The 18,408-nt window shown below is 35.5% G+C and overlaps 2 protein-coding genes and 4 long non-coding RNA genes across 9 annotated transcripts; 2 read left to right on the forward strand and 4 right to left on the reverse strand.

Moving 5' to 3' along the window:
• Positions 1-165: 165 nt before the first annotated feature.
• LOC137575797 (mitochondrial sodium/calcium exchanger protein) lies at positions 166-3,053 on the forward strand. 3 transcript variants are annotated; one of them, XM_068288496.1, is made up of 8 exons: positions 166-246; positions 300-533; positions 762-1,087; positions 1,144-1,218; positions 1,286-1,789; positions 2,220-2,359; positions 2,417-2,651; positions 2,709-3,053. In XM_068288496.1, exons 2-8 carry the CDS (start codon positions 313-315, stop codon positions 2,990-2,992), a joined length of 1,785 nt encoding a protein of 594 aa, XP_068144597.1. In that variant the 5' UTR covers positions 166-246; positions 300-312; the 3' UTR covers positions 2,993-3,053. The 3 variants fall into 3 exon arrangements, with proteins under 3 accessions (XP_068144597.1, XP_068144596.1, XP_068144598.1); XM_068288495.1 differs by having other exon boundaries at positions 313-533; XM_068288497.1 differs by lacking the exon at positions 2,709-3,053 and having other exon boundaries at positions 313-533; positions 2,443-2,600.
• Positions 3,054-5,949: 2,896 nt separating this feature from the next.
• Positions 5,950-6,967, forward strand: LOC137575822 (uncharacterized). 2 transcript variants are annotated; one of them, XR_011032234.1, is made up of 5 exons: positions 5,950-6,195; positions 6,258-6,367; positions 6,439-6,511; positions 6,581-6,741; positions 6,809-6,967. It is a non-coding gene; the product is annotated as an uncharacterized lncRNA (long non-coding RNA). The 2 variants fall into 2 exon arrangements; XR_011032235.1 differs by lacking the exon at positions 6,809-6,967 and having other exon boundaries at positions 5,953-6,195; positions 6,581-6,769.
• Positions 6,968-9,025: 2,058 nt separating this feature from the next.
• Positions 9,026-11,546, reverse strand: LOC137575796 (mitochondrial sodium/calcium exchanger protein). Its single transcript, XM_068288494.1, has 7 exons — positions 11,046-11,546; positions 10,648-10,973; positions 10,514-10,588; positions 9,940-10,455; positions 9,730-9,881; positions 9,437-9,671; positions 9,026-9,381 (listed from the first exon to the last, which is right to left on the reverse strand). Exons 1-7 carry the CDS (start codon positions 11,327-11,329, stop codon positions 9,086-9,088), a joined length of 1,884 nt encoding a protein of 627 aa, XP_068144595.1. The 5' UTR covers positions 11,330-11,546; the 3' UTR covers positions 9,026-9,085.
• A 592-nt stretch (positions 11,547-12,138) lies between these two features.
• LOC137575821 (uncharacterized) lies at positions 12,139-12,568 on the reverse strand. The gene is made up of 3 exons (XR_011032233.1): positions 12,517-12,568; positions 12,334-12,455; positions 12,139-12,276 (listed from the first exon to the last, which is right to left on the reverse strand). It is a non-coding gene; the product is annotated as an uncharacterized lncRNA (long non-coding RNA).
• Positions 12,569-15,072: 2,504 nt separating this feature from the next.
• LOC137575823 (uncharacterized) lies at positions 15,073-15,484 on the reverse strand. Its single transcript, XR_011032236.1, has 3 exons — positions 15,438-15,484; positions 15,255-15,376; positions 15,073-15,202 (listed from the first exon to the last, which is right to left on the reverse strand). It is a non-coding gene; the product is annotated as an uncharacterized lncRNA (long non-coding RNA).
• Positions 15,485-15,988: 504 nt separating this feature from the next.
• LOC137575824 (uncharacterized) lies at positions 15,989-16,363 on the reverse strand. Its single transcript, XR_011032237.1, has 3 exons — positions 16,321-16,363; positions 16,210-16,259; positions 15,989-16,147 (listed from the first exon to the last, which is right to left on the reverse strand). It is a non-coding gene; the product is annotated as an uncharacterized lncRNA (long non-coding RNA).
• Between the last annotated feature and the right edge of the window lie 2,045 nt (positions 16,364-18,408).

The raw sequence follows: 18,408 nt of genomic DNA on the forward strand, positions 1-18,408 counted from the left end.
GTTATCAAGACTGAAGTGAAAATCATGGATGGTGAAAATCACAATATCTAAAGTTGGTATATTATTTCTAAATTTAGTTAGTTGTATGTTTGCTGTCACTATAAATTCAATTTGCTATAAACTATTTTATAGTTTAACATTTAATATTATTAAAGACATCGAGAACTCATTAACAAGATGACAACATTTCCAAATAAAGCCAATTGGACCTACCTGGATCAGGAATACTATTACTTTCTCTCAAATGCAAGTAGACAGATACTTCTTCCTTAATCGATCATAGCCAGTTTCATTTGCAGATCCATATTGCAGATGAGTTGCCTAACTGTGATGAAATTGCCATATACTGCACGTTGCATGATGGCCAAACAGGTGACAAACTGCAAGTCCATTATAAATTATTTCAATTACTTTGAAATGATGTATTGCACTTTTCATATCAGTCACAAATTAACAGAAATATGTATCATGCTATTGTTTTTATTGATTGTCGTGCTATTTCTGGTATTGATGAGCTATACTATTAATACATTGTAAGTTGAGACGTTGTCAGTGTTGGTTAACAATAGCTGAGACAGAAATATTACAATTTTCTCAGTTGTTCATTAGAGAGACTTCTATCTCGAAGTTCATAAAATATGTATTGTGAAATGTTTTGATAAGTTACTTAATTAGGTAAAACAACTGAGCAAATTGAGCGAACCAAGACTAATTGTGCACACTCACTCACTCACTCAGCGCTATCCAACACTATTCAATAGATTTGGCCCTGCTCTGAAAATCTTATCGATTAAGTTGCACCTGAATGAATATTTGGCTGGTGTTACTCTACTTGCATTTGGCAATTCATGTCCCGATTTGATTTCCAATCTATTGCCCATTAGAGCAGAAGCACCCATATTTACCATAGCCGTATCAAATGCCATTGCAATTATTCTATTAAGCGGTGGCATGGTATGTTTTGTAAAACCATTCAAAATGAGTGGTCCAAGCACTGTACGGGATCTGTTATTCTTATTTCTCGGTGTTCAAGTGTTGCGTTACATTGTCTTTCATGGCAATCGAGTGACTTTGGCTGAGAGTATAGGTATGGAAATGATTGTTACTTCTATGCGTATGTCCAAAAGAATTACTTATCCACAGGTTTGCTTTGTATATACGTTGCCTATTTGATTATAAACATTTTAGATTTGATTCTAATGCGTTACACAATGCGAAGTAAGTCCCAAGAATTAGAGTCATACTTGATAAATAATGTTTTTTTTTTTTTGTTCTTTCTCTTTAGAACTTAGAAGGGAAATTCAAGATTTAAAGAGTGAGCCTGCATCACAGCAACGCAATCATGAGTTATCGCAAAAAATTCAACGCCTCCTCTCTCTAGAGGAGGACGACAATGTGTTAATAAAGGACTCCACAGACAGTATTACACGTAACTCCTCCCAAGTAGGCAATAGAAAATCATTTGGTTTCGCAACACCCAGGCCAAGAGCAAGACCTGCACCTGTGGATTTTAACCTAACACGGGTCATCCTCCATAATCCTAGTAATCCCAAAAATCTTTTCCTAATCTCAGAATTCCTTGAGTCTTTCATACCCATAACGTCGGAGGATTGGGAACTGGGCGGATGGCTACGACGTACCTTTTTGATAGTACGTTCGCCTTTAGTCATATTTGTCACCATTTTTGTACCAGTTGTGGACTATGAGAAAGATAAACATGGTTGGAGTAAACTGCTCAATTGTACACAGATAATAACGAATCCAATTTTTGTCATCACCTTGGTGCATAGTAAGTAGTAAATTTCTTATAGAATAAATTTAAAAAAGGACAAAATAGAAACCACTAGCAGCCCTTGGTCAAAAATAACGTATACGCAAGGTTTGACAACTTAACTAGTCATATTTACGATAATAATTCAATGATTATTAGAATGGAAAACTAACATACGCACACATCAAAATATGTGAAAGCTAAAAAAACTAGGAAAATTTCACGATAAATTTACGAACCTTTAAGAAATTACTAAAACATTCTACATACTTTTTATGTAGACCATGAAATGACTTTTAGTACAGACTAACATAGCATATACCTTATATGACTTAAGATCGGTAAATGAGAACGTACGGCAAGAATTGTTGCTGGTTTCTGTTTGAGAGTGTCTCAAGTAGTCTTCATTCTTTTTCAATTCAATTCAATTATTTTCATTATTCTGCAGCCATGCTGGCCAGCTCATACACCTCATGGCACATCAATTTGAATTTCAGTGTCTCTAAATGGTCATTGTGCGTGACTGTACCATTGGCTATTATTGTCTTTATACATGCACGGACGGATAAACCTCCAGCCTATCATTTGGTAAGTTTGTAGTTCCAGAATGTATCCAATTATTTACTTATTTAGTTTTTGGCTTAGTTCTTCATTACTTTTAGTCTCTCCAGTTCCATGTTGCTAATTACGATTTGTGCATCAGAAATTGAAGTTCTAACTACCATTGTGGGCATAGTATTCGATTTATCTGGAAACTTCATGGCCATATCGTTTGGATCGATTGCAAATGCCACAGCCGATTTGTTAACCAATTCATCTCTGGCCATGCAAGGATACGAGAAGATGGCTTTTGCAGCCATCATTGGTGGACCAGTATTCAGTGGGTTTCATCCAGTGATGAGTTGATGAGATTTAATCTTATGCAATTGTTTGACAGGTATTGTGGTTGGCATGGGCGTGGCATTTTTATTCAATCCCATGGTAAGACAGACTGGCTCTTCGTTTTGGTTATATGGCGAACATGGCGGAAATTGCTACATATTCCTTTCACTGGCCATTGTAACCACATTATGGTGGTGTCTGACATTCAACTTCTTTGCTCGACGTTCGGCTGCCATCTACTCTTGGGTGCTCTTTGTCGTGTTTATAGTCTTCTCCGCTGGCGTTGAATGGGATCTGGTTCACGAGTTCTCAGATGATCAGTTCTTTACGCCTATTTAAGGGCGTAAACATTTATATTATATCTTTTTACTTTTTAAATAGAATTATGTGTTCTCTGTTATGTGTTTGTGTTTTGGCTCTCTTCATTTTCCATCTCAAACACTTTTTTGTGCAAAGTCTGCCGAGACTAATTACATTAATGAAGTATCATAATTAAAACACAACCGAGCGAAGGTTCGACTTCGACCTGACGGAATCCCCCGACCCCTGCCCTCTCGGTGACTCTCTCTAGTCACTGAGTTGGGTCGTCCATTGAAAAGCCAACCAGCCAGCCAGCAAGCAAGGCATCCAGGACGCTGGCACTTGAGAATCCCCCAAACCAGACAGCTCTATTTCAATATAAAAAGCGTTGTGCATAATGAAGAAACTGATGATGGAGATGACTTCAACAGCGACGACGACAACGTTGAGGAAAACGTGGAAAGCTTGCCGTTAATTAGGGTTAAAGTGGTTCCGAGCTGGAGTTGGTCTCTGAGTGATTTGTCTGTGACATTGTGTGTGTATGTGTATAGAGATGGGGATGTACACAGGGAACAGCTGCCGCTTCAAGTGGGTCAGAAGGCCAAGAGGCAGTGCAACAACCAACAACAATCATGGAAAGAAGATTGTTGATAAGTAAGTATTTTTTTTAAGTGTAAATGGGCAGCAAGAGAGATTGGGAATGGTCTTGTGAATGATTGCAGTTCCTGGTACAATTGAATAGCAACTAAATGAAAGCATCTTATTGTTAATGCACTCAAGAGATAATAGATCTTTTGTAAAAAGGTTTCAAGTAACAACAAATACAACTAAACCATCTCTATGGGAACCAAAAAAAACCATAGAAGGTTCCATTACCTTCTGGATAACTGGTATTGGATTCCAATGTTTTGAGAATATATTTGGTTTGGTTATTAAGAATACATCGTAGTCTGAATTCAAAATGGATCAAGGATTAGTCGTCTACGACTATGAAAAGAGAGAAATGTTGTTCTAGGGCTCTAGGATTGTGTAAGACGATGAACTCAGAGATTCTAAAGGAAAGCGTTAATCGAAAGAGGCCAGCTCTGGATAACTGGAAGGCAACAATTTAACTAGCTAACTGTATCTTCCTCACATTGATCGGAATACTTCACCTTGAAGATCAATCGCTTACAACTGGTTTAGGCAAGAAATGCCAGATCATAGGCAGATCGATAATGAGAACTTTGTGCCTTAAAGAATTGAATTAACTTAAAAACATGGCTAAAAAGGCTAAAGTTTTTGTCACTTTTATTAAAACCAAATAAATATGATGACTTTACATTGCATCTCTTTAAAACAATTCACGATTAGTTATACATCTGATGACCTTTAGTATGCTCTATCATTTGGCTTTTCCTGTTTCCTTTCATTACTTTACAGCTTTTATAGTTACATTTGCTCGTTCTTTCTTTTTTTTTTTTTTTGTTTCTTTCCTTACATCCTCTTATCAATTTATGCTTTCCACTCTTAAATCTCACCCACTCGTATATGGAAATTTCACTTCATGGTGGCCATTAAGCCAGCCAGCCAACCAGTCAGCCATCTAGCTCTTCAGGATCCTGGAACTACAGTTTTTGCTTGGCAATGCCAACTGCACAACATAACCATTACATTTAAGTACAATTGCATAAACAAGACAGGAGGGATAGTGGGATGATGAGGGAGAGGGTGAGGAAGTAAAAATTGGGAAAGGAATATATAGAAGCCAACTTCAACTTCAAAGCAAAATGCCGCGCAGAAATTCCGGCAGCAATAAAAGCACTCAAGTCCCATAGACTTCCTGTTTCTGTCTTCCATTTCTCTAACTCTGGCCAACAACTCTCTGTCTCTGACATTCTCCACGGTTGTCCTCCTCCTCATCCTCCCCCTCTCTTTGCACTTAATGTGACATGTTTTTGCAACAGCTTTGGTTTTTCCCGTCTCCAGATTCCTTGAGTCAAGCAAACAGAAAAAGAAATGCCGGCAATCGCACAAAAAACCATCCATGAGTTTTGATGCATTTTGCCTGTTACCAAATTGTTTTGCATTTTCATTTTCAAAGCAGCAGCAGCAATAGCAAGTTGAAATGCATTTCCCGCTTGTCCAGCGGAATAGAGAAAAACAAATGGAGAAATATCCATGGCTATTCTTTGGTGTGAAAGTCATCAAATATTTAGGATACAAGTGCCAAAGAATGTCGAGAATAGAAAATTCATTTGAATGGCTAAATTGAATTGATAAAAGGGCCAACAATGTCTTCAATATGGTTTGTTTTTATTAAACTGACGTAAATTTTGTTTATAAATTCTTATCAAAATGGGGGTTCCTCGACGCTCAATCGTAAATTTCAAATAAACATTTATAAAATTTACAATCTGATTAGTAATAGATACTATCCTATAATATATAGTTGATAGCAGCTGACATTTTCATATAAAAGAGGCTGAAGATTCATTGTATACGTTTCAATGGTAGACAAAAATCATGATGTAAACAGGGACAGATGAGATGTATTTAAGTATTCCTTCATAGTTAAGGTTCATATTAAGTAAATCATTTGATTGCCTTAACTAAAGTATTGGTTTATAAGTCTTTTTTATGCACGATACAAAATCTTATCACAAACTGGATATACGCAAAGTAAATGATTAAAGGCAGAATTTTAAAAGATTCAATATATTTTCCTCCGAATATTTAAAGTCAAAAATCACTCCTAATAAGAAAACGAACATATGATTTATGAATAAACATATATCAAAGTCCATCTAACCATGAGGATGGTTCTTAAATTGGAGGACAGACAGGCGGCCAAGGCGAAGTCCCATTCTGTTTAACAATAGAAATACTTTATGGAATCGGGAAGGCCTCCTTCTTAGCGTTCCAACCAACTGTCCAATTTTGCATGAGTAAAAAAAAAAAACAATGTAGTTGAGTAAAATGAAATAAAAAACACACACGCACATAGTAGCCGACAATCGAAACTTCCATTGATAATTACTAAATTCAGTAATCTACACACTAGCATCCTGATCGTATTTAGTAGGTTTCTTCTTTTGAATATTTAGTTTTTTTTTTTTTTTTTTGTATCTTAAAAATTTCTAAAATGGGTTGTTTGAGACTCCAATTTTGCTGTGGCGGATTCGAGCTTAAGGTTGGAGTCTGGACTCTCGCAATACTACAAATTATTCTTGGTTGCATTACTGTAATTACTGAGGCTAGTGGTGAGTAGATTATTATTGAAATGGTTTTTGCTCAAATCCTCATATAACTTTGTTGCTTAAAGGAGCTTTAAATAAAGTAGAAGATATGAGTAAGTGGATGCATATCTTGTTATATGTTTCTGGTACATTGTCTATAATTGGTGGTCTCGTATTAATAATTGCAATTACAAAGGTAAGATAATCAATGCTCGCTATTGAAAAACTTATTTAAACCATTCCCCTTCTGACTTTCGATAAATATAGAAAAATCGTGTGCTACTTATAGCGGGAGCAGTTCTAGGATATCCTGCTGCTATATTATATGTTGTGCCATTAAGTATGTACATTGGGTTATTGGGTTACATATATTCTAATATATATATATATATACATTTTAATCTTTTAGTTTGGCAGATTTATTTTACAATTGTCCTATGTTCATTCTTGGATCAAATCGGATAATAAATGAATCGTTCAATCTTGAACTGCTAAACAATTTGGGTCAGCTAATCGAAAGGCAGAACAATGCCTTTAAACCGATTTGTAGTATGGAATTAATAGTATTGAGTAAATGAGACATTTATAACAGACTAAATCTCTTAGAAGTTTGTAATTTTTATTAATTTTTTTCCAGAGAACTTGCAGAATTTGAGAACAACGTAGATACATAGGTAATTTAAATCTGCTCGTTTACTAAGCCAGTATACATACATACCAAATAAGATGTCTCTAGATGGAATAGGCTTTGCGCCAATCGGGTTGATTTAAGTTGCGGGGGCCAAAGAAAACAAATTTGAAGTAAACTTGATCACTTTAAATACTACACGAGTCTCTAAACCAAATTTAGTGACTCTAGCTTTTATAGTCTCTGAGATCTAGGTGTTTATACGGACGGACAGACTGAAATGGCTAGATCGACTCGGCTGTAGATGCTGTTCAAGAATATATATACTTCATGGGGTCGCAGAAAAGCTTTCTTCTGCCTGTTACATACATTTTGGACACTTGAGTATACCTTTTCACCATTTCACATTGGGTGTATGGTATAAAAATTGTTTATGCAAGATCCAATGCAATGAATCACCAAAACAAATATTGTACTCAAAGTTACCAATTAGACCAATCATCAATAGGCTAAAGATATGACTATTGCCGGCTTAATCTTTCTTTTCATTTATAGTAAAAATAGTCATTGCAATATTAAAGCAACAAATGAAAATAGTTTTCCATTACAGCAAACCAATCTCAGTGAACTTTGCAGTTTTTGCAATCCATCTTAATGTTTAGTGTGGTCGATTAGGAAGTTGATATATGTGTAAAGAGAAACATACTCTCTCTCTAATTCTTTCTTTCTCCTTTTTAGTTTGAGAAACAATTTGCTTGATGCCTCCATTCCCACCATTCATCTTGAAATTGTTTAAAGTTTGTTTGCCTCCATTCACCGATTTCTTTCATATATGTTTTATATGACCTGCTGCTGCTGCTGCCATGGATTATTATTATTACTATGGCCATGCCATGGGGGATCTGGTCTAGGCAGGGCATAGCAGTATGTGTAGCCAAGCAGTTGCCTGAACTTCATCATTTTTCTTAATAAAGGAAATACCCCAAGAAAATACCAAAAATATTTCTTCAACGCCCGCCACAGAAGTGAAAAGTTGCCCGTTTTGCCAGTTTGCTATTTCCTTTGCAAAAAGTCTAGAAGGGAGTGAAAAAAGTGGAAAAGTTTTGCTACCATATTTTTTTCCCCACAATCCTCCTCGCCCCTGTGCAATTCTAGGGTAAACTATATATTGTGTCGAGTTGTCAGGGCCAAGAAAATATATCCGGACAACAGCAAGTAAAACGAATATTGCAAGTTGCGGCCTAGTTGTTGCCTGGTTACACACAAACACACACACACACACACACACACACTCATACTCATACACCATAAATAGCTGCTTAGCTGCATTTATAACTCAATTAGCCAGAATGCAGAAGACTGGGGGCCAACATGGCGTATACGCAACAGTTACAACTAAAATTATGCAGGGCCTTCTTAATTAATGTGCGGGTAACTCCAAGGCACCAACGGCTTGTGGCAGTTCCAGTGCCTATATAAGGTAGTTGTAGTAGTAGTTGTAGTTGTTGTTGTCGGTTGTCGGTTAGATTTGCATATCATTTCTGCCTCACATTCTCGGCTCTTTCTCTCTCTGTCTCTAATGAACGTGATGCTCCTGCTGCTGCTGCTGCTGCTGCTACATGGGCTTGTCCTTGTCTGATTTTGTCTCTGTGGCTTGACTGCAATTAGCGTCGACTTACACTTGACTTACCATCGGTTGAGGTGTGAAAAGTTTGGCATCCTCTTACCGTCAGCAGCAATCTCTCACTCACAGTCGTTGAATATTGGTAAAAGGCATTGCAAATCTAGTAAGAGTTTTGTTGTGCTGATTGCATGACATTTATATTGACAAAATGTTCTTAAAAGCAAAGCGAAAAATTTAATTGATTTCTTGTGTTTATCTCCTGGCCGAAAGGAAATAACCACTTGGTTTAGTCAGAGCTAAATCAATTGTATGATTTGGCTAAAGAGAAAAACTAAACCAAAAGGCAGGAAAAACTATTACAAAAACAGCTTGAGTGAAATGCTAACAGCACTTACATGGCCCAGCGAACAACATAAAGGAGCAACGACAACGAGTCCAGGGACTTCTATGGCATGTGGATAAAATGGCAACATCCGCTAAGTTTTCTTTTGGCAAATGTTTCCGCTAAAGGAAAAATATTTCACATGAAAGAAATATATGTAGTTATTTTTGCTGACTCAATTTGAATGTATGTATATTTGATTTTGTCTGTGGCATACAAATTTAAAATTTTGGTAAATTTTATTTATAACTGAAATTTTGCATCACTAACATTTAAGGATTTAGTCCGATGTAAAGGCATCTTTCAAAGTAGCATCCTTGGCATAAGAATGCACAGTACCTTGCCATATGAGTATGGCAAAAAATATATATAGTAAATAAATTCCCATCGAAAAAATGCCAATCGAGCGACGTGCATAGAAATTCAACGTGGAGGTCCACAAAAGTGTGGCAAATAGGCCAAGATTCAGAAATATATAAGCGTTCAAGCCATATTCACCAGTTTGATCCTCTGCTGTGGGCACTTGTCCATGTAGTATTTTGACATATAATACAGCGCCAGTGGCCATAAGAACAGCTAAGAAGGAGTTAAAGTTATTTGTGAAGCAAAATTATTTTAGATTACAACTCACTGAAAAAGGGTCCACCAATGGCAGCTGCATACGCCATCTTTTCATAGCCCTGGGTGGCCATGACTGAGTTGGCCACCAAATCGCCTAATGCCCCGGTTACCGAGTTAACCGTAACGCCCATGAAATCATTATCAATTCCCAATATATTACCAATCACTTCCAATAGCAAATCAATTTCCGATGCACAAACGAATATTAGAAACATGGAACCAGTTAAATTCATTATGGTATAAAGCTAAAAAAAAGGCCATATGAGTATGATATAAGATTATTCAGATTGTTTTCAAACTCACCCAATGATAGACTGGCGGCACATCGGTTCGGGAATGACATAGTACAAATAATGCAGCTGGTATGGTGACTATGAATGTATAGAATCCATACTTATACTCATCTTTTATGGCTGTATACCAAAGTTGTTTCTTATCCGCACGCATGAGCAAAGCTGAAAGGCCAAATCTTTTACGTTAGATATCAAATGATTAAGGCGTCAATGCACTTACCCTTAAATATCACAACAGTGAAGAATGGATTAATAAATATGTGGCATACATTCAATAATTTACTCCAACCATTTTTATCCAATTCATAGTCGACTAGGGGTATATAGAGGGCACAGAGTAAGACAACCGGAACCTTGGCTAACAAGTAGGCTCGTATGAACATACTAGCCTCGCGCCATTCCTCACAATCGATGGGGGTTAACGACTGGATGAATTCACGAAATAAATTCTGATTCTTCTTTTGAGTTAAATTGTAAAAAACATTCCGTTTGGCATTTATTTCGACACTTTGACGCACTGTTTTAACTTTAGTGGCAAAGGCGAACTTATTGTTGAGATTACCATTAATTGAAGTCGGACGAGTGGATAAACGATTCATGCCCGATGTCCGCTCTAGGATCTCAACTTTTGCATCGTCGGAAAATTCATCGTATTTATTTTCAAGATATTTAAGTCTTTGTCTTACCTCTGGTGTCTGTCGTTGATCGCGAAGATTTTCTATCTCTTTCAGCATGTCTAAGCGATGGGATCAATAAAATAATTAAGAGGGTCTTTAAGCTTAATACATACTTACGTTTCATAGAAATTCGCATTAAATAGACATCAAGAATATTTACCACCAAATAGAAGAGATAAACCATGACCATAACTAACAAGTGGTAGAAAGATTCATAAACGATTTTCAAGTCCAACTCATTTCAAACTTACCATAGCATTCAGCCATGCTCACTTGATCATCAGTATTCAAGACATACTCCAGCAAAGATACACCCAATATAAAGAATAAGACATCTCTAATAGTACCATGAGCATTCATCTTAAAGGGACTTATATAGCAGACCAAACCACCCGTAAACATTGAGACAAACAATGCAGTCGACAAGCTATTTGCAAATACCGCATTATCGCCATCGAAATTTGATATATTGGCAAATAAATCGGGTGAAGTATTGCCAAAGGCCAAAAGCGTTACACCAGCCAAATGCTCATTCATATGCATCATTCGAGAGACTACCTTTAGAGCTGGACCATAGCTATTTGTAGGGGGAACAGAAAAACGTTATTACAAAACTATCTTTTGTTGATTTTCCATTTATACTCCTTACTACATATCGACAACATGACCCAGACACAACAGCAATAGGAAACAAAGCAGCACAAAGAGTGTGATGAAAACCAATTCTTGAAATTGATTCACACATTTGAAATCACATGCCAGAGTTCTCATATAGGGCACAAAATGTGTTCCGGCTATGCAATCTGTGGCATTTTGTACAAAGTCACATCTTTCCTTATACGGAAATTGTGTGACCACATAACAGCTGACTTTATCCCAAAAACTATTGAATTCCTCATCCATCTCATTGGGTTCCAGTTTACTTTCCTCCATCGTTGGCTTGGCTTGTTTCTCCTCCTATTTCCGTCGATTCTTGTGTTTGGTATCAGTGGTTCAGTGGCGTAAGCAAATATTTGTTTAAAAATTGGTATAAAAAAAAAAAAATCGAAATTGTTTAACAATAGCACATAGTCTTTCTATGCTATATTTTTGTCTCATTACATATGAACAAATTTTTGAATCAATGAAAATAAGTTTAAAGGTTCCTAGTTGGAAAAAGTTTCCAAAAATTTTAAAAGACTACAATAAAATGGATTAAGTGTAATAGCTCTTAGGCTCTCAAGGATAATAGTTCGGGAAAAATGTTTTAAATTAATTAACATAAATTTCAATAAATTTTTAGATTGATTTCAAATTGATTTTTTAGGGTGCTCGTATGCTTGAGTGAGCCAAATACTAAGATATGCTTGTAAAAAGCATGTGGAAATGCATTTGTTTTATAAAATTGAAATATTTGCTTTACTTTTGTATGGTATACCTCAGTCGGCGAGACGACTTACTTATTTCATTTTCAATATATAATTAAACTTAACTATTAACTCAACCGTGAAATATTTGCTTTGGAGTCAAGGTCAGTTGGGTATTTAGATTTGTCTACGAGTCTTAAGAATTATTTCAATCAGCAGTCCTCGGTAGATGAACAACAAGAATCTGGGTTCGAATCCCAGGCTAGTGTATGAATGTACTGTTCGTCTAGCCGGAAGGCCTTGTAAAATACAGTTAGGTTGATAGTTTACAACTATATCCTATACTTTCAATAGTAATACTAACATTATTTCAATCAAAAGAAAAGGCTGACAATATTTATAGCACTGTTTAGTTTATGTCATTAAACATTTTAATAATTTTAGAAGTATAGCAGTTAACGACCCAGTGATTTCAAAGCTTGCTCACTTATTTCATCTTCATCCTCATCCTGGTCATTATTATTACTTAATACCCTATATTAAAAAGATTATTAGTAACATCAATGGTAAATTTATACTCATCCCTCTTACCGAACAAGATCTTCCAAATTTATATATCGGGGGATATATTGACCTAGGCCAACTTCCTCATATCCAGGGTCCACAATGAATGCACCAGATGCGAACCAGGTAAATGCAAAAATTACTAGCAACTTAACGCAAAAGAATAGTTTACTTCAGTTAGTATTAAATGACTTAGAAACAGAGACTTACCTTTTGGTACATTGAGGCAAGCATTTTAAACTGTCTTTTTCTCAGTCCGGTTGACAATTATTTGGTTTATTTTAATGGAAGTCTTTTATATCTGACACAAGCATAAATAATTGTGTTATGGATTGAACCGAGTCAAATTTATGTCAAGGGAGATTATATTATTATTAAAATATACATCGCACAGTGGGATAAAAAGGGTATTATAACGTGACAAATTGCTGGGACCAACTTTGCACATAGTTTACAGCGATTCGTTATCCACAATCTTTTCCATTATACCCGACGGAACTACCTTTCAGTATTGCTTCATCGGGGGGAAACTCCACCTACGTCCAGGTTCGAACTCGACCACAACAGAATTGTAGTTTTAAGTAGGTCGACATTGAGCCACCAACGAGGTTCACACTTGACCATTGACTAACTGACTGACTGATGGATAAGGAATAACAAATAATTTAGGTATTGACATCTATATGAAGTAGTTATAGGATTGTAATCAAATTTTTTAGAATTATAAGAAGTTTGCTTTTCTAATTGTTCTCTCTGAACGTTCCAATGAAAGCTATGTATATGATATAGTCAACCAATCTTGATCAAATTTGGCACAGCCGTTGATAGGTACTTTAAACTGACATAAGTACGTATGTATGCATTATGTAGTTATTTAGAAAAGTCACTCTTGCTGATATTACCGTCTCTATGGGAGCTATATTATATACGAGCCCCGACCACTATTAATTCGTACGGCAAGCTTTTTTTACCCAAATGCAATGTTTAACTGACGATATTTTCAATACTATAGAACATAGCACATGCAAACCACTTTTTTCTGAAAAATCATTTTATTCTCTATTATATAACTTTAAATGTTTGTTGTACTTCAATAACAACAACGATAACAATAATTTCATTAAATTAAATTTCATTAAAAAACAATTGACCAGTATTAATTCGTACTGTGCATTAGCTCAGCTTAGAATTGAAAAAAAGATCAAAATAAAAACAAACAGTGTAACATAATAACTACCTAGTTATAATCTGAAAACAGTTATACCATGTGGAATGTGTGAAATGTTTTCCCCTTCATATTATTCAAAGTTTAGCAATAATGGCACGTGGTAAGCCGATTTCCAAAGAAATTCGCAGTTTGGCTGTAGATTTTTCTAAATCTGCGAAGTCATTTGGTGAAATAGCCAAACAATTAAATCTGGCTAAATCGTCCGTTCAAGGAATAATAAAAATTTTTAAGAAAAATGGCAATATTGACAATAAAGTCGCAAATAGAGGCCGAAAATCAGCAATATCAGATCGTGATAAAAGAGCCCTAGCCACAATTGTAAAAGCTGATCGTCGCCAAAATTTAAGAAATTTGGCATTAGAATGGTCTGAGTAAATCGGGAAAAGCGTTAAGGGTGAGTGGACTCGCCTGCAGTTGCGTAATATTGGATACAAGTTCTAAAAAGTATGTATAGGGATTATCTATGCTACAAACTTAATATCTTAAATTACTCTTATGCCAAGGAAAAACCATTGCTTACCGCTTCGCCAAAAGAAGAAGCGTTTACAATGGTGTAGGAAACGGATGAGTTGGACTCAAAGGCGATGGAATTCCATCATATTTAGCGATGAAGCTAAATTTGATGTGAGTGTCGGTGATGCGCGAAGGAGAGTCATTCGCAACAAAAAGTGAAGCATACCATAAAGACTACCTTAAAAGTTCCCAGCGAGCGTAATGGTCTGGGGTTGTATGTCTGCCAAAGGCGTAAGCCAATTGCTTTTTATTGATGGGATGGTCAACTCAGAAAAATACATCACCATATTAGAAGAAAGTCTGGTGCCATCAATACCAAAACTGGGTGACTGTGGTGAATACCCCTTTCAATAAGATGGAGCATCATCTCATACTGCCAAAAAAAACTAAAGCATGGTTGCAGAATAAGTAAATTGGAGTTTTAGATTCGCCATCAAATAGTCCGGACCTAAGCCCAATCGAAAATATATGGGGGATAATAAAAATAAATCTAAAAAATGAGCCGAAAAGAACCCTCTCTGATATAAAAACAAAATTGCAGGAGATGTGGGACTCTATCTCAACCGAATAATGCCAGAATTTATTAAAATCTATACCAAAGCGTTGTAAATGTGTTGTAAAGGCAAAAGGCGATGTTACCCAATATTAATTCTTAAAAAATCATATTGTATGTACATATTTCAAGCACCGTACGAATTAATACTGGTCAATTGTTTTTTATCAGTTCAGCAGAGCATTTAATGAAATTATTGTTATCGTTGTTGTTATTGAAGTACAACAAACATTTTATGTTATATAATAGAGAATAAAATGATCTTTCAGAAAAAAGTGGTTTGCATGTGCTATCTTCTATAGTATTGAAAATATCGTCAGTTAAACATTGCATTTGGGTAAAAAAGCTTGCCGTACGAATTAATAGTGGTCGGGGCTCGTAATGGTCCGATTTGCAAGGGTATAAAAAGCCTATGCGAAGACTGTCAATATTCATAAAAATTATTAATGTTTTCCCACTAAATAATGCACACTTATCGGATACGAAATATGTTTATTTCTTCTACATCAATAAGCATTTCATAATTTTAGTGGTACGGCAGTCAGCACCACGATTTCAAACATCTTGAACGCGAAAGAGGCACAATTTGATTATTATATGACCTATATGAAAAAGGTTATTAGAAAAATCAAGAGCTTGAATTTGATCTCCTACCCAAAAAGTTCATCTACGTTTCGAAGAAAGGAGTCCATGGGATCCTCGTCAAATGCCACATCGTTAGGGTCTACAATCGATGCACCAGATGCAAACCAGGCAAATGCAAGAACTACTAACAACTAATCACAAAAGAATCATTTACTATAGCCAGTATTAAATGACTTAGAGACAGACACTTACCTTTTGAAACATTAAGGCCACCTTTTAAACTGTCTCTCTGTCCAATTGACAACTATTTGGTTTATATTCAATGTAAATCTTTGATAATTGACACAAGCATGAACAATTGTATTATGGATTTAGACTAGGCGTGAAATATTTGTCGCTTTAATTTGGATCATATCGATTTATCTTTAATATTCGACCGAAGACAATTTAATTAGACTTAACTATTAACCCAAGCGTGAAAAATGTGCTTCAAATTAGAATCAAGGTCATTATAGTAGTTAGATTTATCTATGAATATCAGAGTGGAGAGTGAAGTTTTTCCAGTCGAAAGAGACTTTTTATATCCTTACAACTTATAGAAGGAAGCATGACGAGACGAGTTCATAAAGCCATGTCCGTCCGTCCGTCAACGCAAACCCCTTCTAGACCGTGTAGGCTGCACAGGTCGTATATTTCGGATTCATCCGGTGTGGGTAAGTATAAAGTAACCACAAAACTGGCAAGGGTATACACACTTCTGCATGGCTCGACCCTCTGTATTAAATTTAAAGACGGTGTCAAAATTCACAAGGACTTATTTCTTTTATCAAGTCACAAATTTGTACAACCCAATCTGTATATATGTACATTTATTTCTTCTAAATTTCAGGTGGTAAGGCAGTTAGCCGGTGCCTGACTTCAACACAGCTTCACTTAGATCTCGGTTATCGGAATCAATTGACCTATTTAAAATACTATTGTTAGTGAATTCAAATATCAAGCTTTTGGGTCCTTTGAAACCTACCCAGCATACTCTTTCAATGCGATCCCGGCAACTGCAAGGAAAACTAACAACTAAACAAAAAAGAAATTTTTGCTTTAATAATTATTAAGTGATTTAAAGACGGAGACTTACTTTGTAGTTCATTAAAATCAACATTTTTACTGTCCGACTCAACTATTTAGTTTAAATTTATATTTATCTTGAATTTTAGACTTCGAGGCGATGCGAGGCGTGAAATATTTATCCGTTGTAAATTAAAGTTACGGTAGATTTTGTTCTAACTAAAAGGTGTCACATTTCATTTACAAAAGGTTAAACAGTGGAGCAAGAAAGGTAGTAAAGACATATTTAATAACAGACATTTAAATAAAATTTTATGGCTTATAAATTCTCAGAGATCTAGGTATTCAAAAGGACCTCAACTTTTAAACTATTTCTAAGAATTATGTCTTGATTTTTGCTACAATTTATAACTTATCACTGCGCTTTGAGGTCAAAGAAATTTTCAATAAAATTTTCTATTATCAATATTTGCTATGATAGGCCGGAATTTTATTTACCATATTCAAAAGTTGTACATTCCTAAAATTAATAAGAAACGAAGATAAATTTGACATATGTATATAGTTTGAGCTTGAATGGGAAGGGGAACAGATTTAGAATAATCTAGATAAATGGATGCCTAAATAGATAATATATAAACTCAAAGTTAATTTCTATCTAAAAATTTAGAATATAAACTGTTACTGTAAATTTAAATGGAATTTGTTAAGGTTGAACATTTAATGCATTTTCTATCGATTTAAAAATTTCTTGAATTTTTTTTTTGTCAATTTAATTTCATGCCTTTTGGTAATAAGCAAACAGCTCGAGACCAATTTGACTTTGGCATGACTGGTCCACAGCTGGAAGCCTACAACTTTTGATGTTGTTGGCCCCAAAACAATTATGAGCCTAAATCAACAAATATTTTCTTGTGGTTGGGCAAATATTTAAGGTTTTTAAAAATGATATCAGAAAATATTTGGTAGCCAGACCAGGACCAAATCCTTTTGGGACAATAAGAAAGACAAACAAGAAAGAAGAAATTGACAAATTTTTACTTCTTTTCTGTTTTGCCTCAGTTGCCTTTAAATATAAATTTATTTAAGAGTCTCTCGCACTTGTTCTCGCTCTCTGTCATTGACAGACTAAGTCGCTTTTCCTACGCCAATTGAAACTTTTCAGCAATTGTAAGAATTTATGTGCTAATTTTCAATGCCTGGCTCTGAAACAAACAACAAAAAGGGCAAAAAAAAAAAAACGAACATTGTGGCAAACGGAGGTGAACCAGAAGCAAGCCAAAGTCATTTACTCTTGCCATGAATGTTCCACCTTCTCCACAGTAATCCTCCTCTTGCTCCTCCTATTACCCCACCTGCTGCTGCTGCTGCTGCTTCTGCATCTACAAAATTCTACGTTGTCGTCGTTTAAGCACAATTGACTGGCGCTGCAATGGAAATTTATGGCTGAGCAGGTGAAAGTTCTAGTCTTCTTTTGCCATTTTCCAATTTCCACCATAGATTTATAGGAGGAGCAAAGACTTTTCGATGGGACGGCTTAAGCCGGTGATTGCTAAATGAATTACTCAAATTTCTACTTCATCATGATCATCATCGTAATCATTGTCGTTTAAATTTGCCTTGTTAATTGGCAGCATTTGGGCACAAAAACCACAACCAACAATCAACAATCAAAATTGTTGCCAACAGACTAAATTTGCAGGGGATAAAAAAAAAACACAAAAACTCAAAGACTTGAACTCCATTCAGTTTCAATTTAGTTTATATTTACCCACCCCAAAGTAAAGAAGCGCAAAAAAAAAAAAGTTGGGAAGAGAAAAACAACTTAATTAGAACTTGACTTTTTTCTACACTTTTGTTCATTTTTAATTGGTAAGTTGATATAATCTAATTAACCTCCGAGGGTGAACAAGTAATCAAAAAGAAATGGCAAAAATTATCATTATTTTTAAATAATTATTTGTTAAACAGAAAAAGTTATAGGGTATAAGGAGTACTGTAACGATCCTTTTTCGTCCTTCGGGATATCTACGATATCTCTTGGGCTAGGTTCGGCACAACAAATTTATTTTGTGCCCCGGTGAAATTAAACACACTCGATTTCAATTGCCGATGTTAATTGTACATTTATTCAAGCTGTTAATGGAGTTGGTTGGAT

This window comes from Drosophila tropicalis, unplaced genomic scaffold (genome assembly GCF_018151085.1).
Source record: "Drosophila tropicalis isolate 14030-0801.00 unplaced genomic scaffold, ASM1815108v1 contig_593, whole genome shotgun sequence".
Classification (NCBI taxonomy): Eukaryota; Metazoa; Arthropoda; class Insecta; order Diptera; family Drosophilidae; genus Drosophila; species Drosophila tropicalis.

Bases quoted from the DNA above. Each gene is read 5' to 3' on its own strand.
- LOC137575797 (XM_068288495.1), top strand. From the start codon at position 178: ATGACAACATTTCCAAATAAAGCCAATTGGACCTACCTGGATCAGGAA. The intron at 1,219-1,285 runs GTAAGTCCCAAG...CTTTCTCTTTAG, and splicing joins AATGCGTTACACAATGCGAA to AACTTAGAAGGGAAATTCAA. The intron at 2,652-2,708 runs GTGGGTTTCATC...ATTGTTTGACAG, and splicing joins CATTGGTGGACCAGTATTCA to GTATTGTGGTTGGCATGGGC.
- LOC137575796 (XM_068288494.1), bottom strand. From the start codon at position 11,329: ATGGAGGAAAGTAAACTGGAACCCAATGAGATGGATGAGGAATTCAAT. The intron at 10,589-10,647 runs GTAAGTTTGAAA...ACCACTTGTTAG, and splicing joins GAGCATGGCTGAATGCTATG to TTATGGTCATGGTTTATCTC. The intron at 9,382-9,436 runs GTGAGTTGTAAT...ACTCCTTCTTAG, and splicing joins CATTGGTGGACCCTTTTTCA to CTGTTCTTATGGCCACTGGC.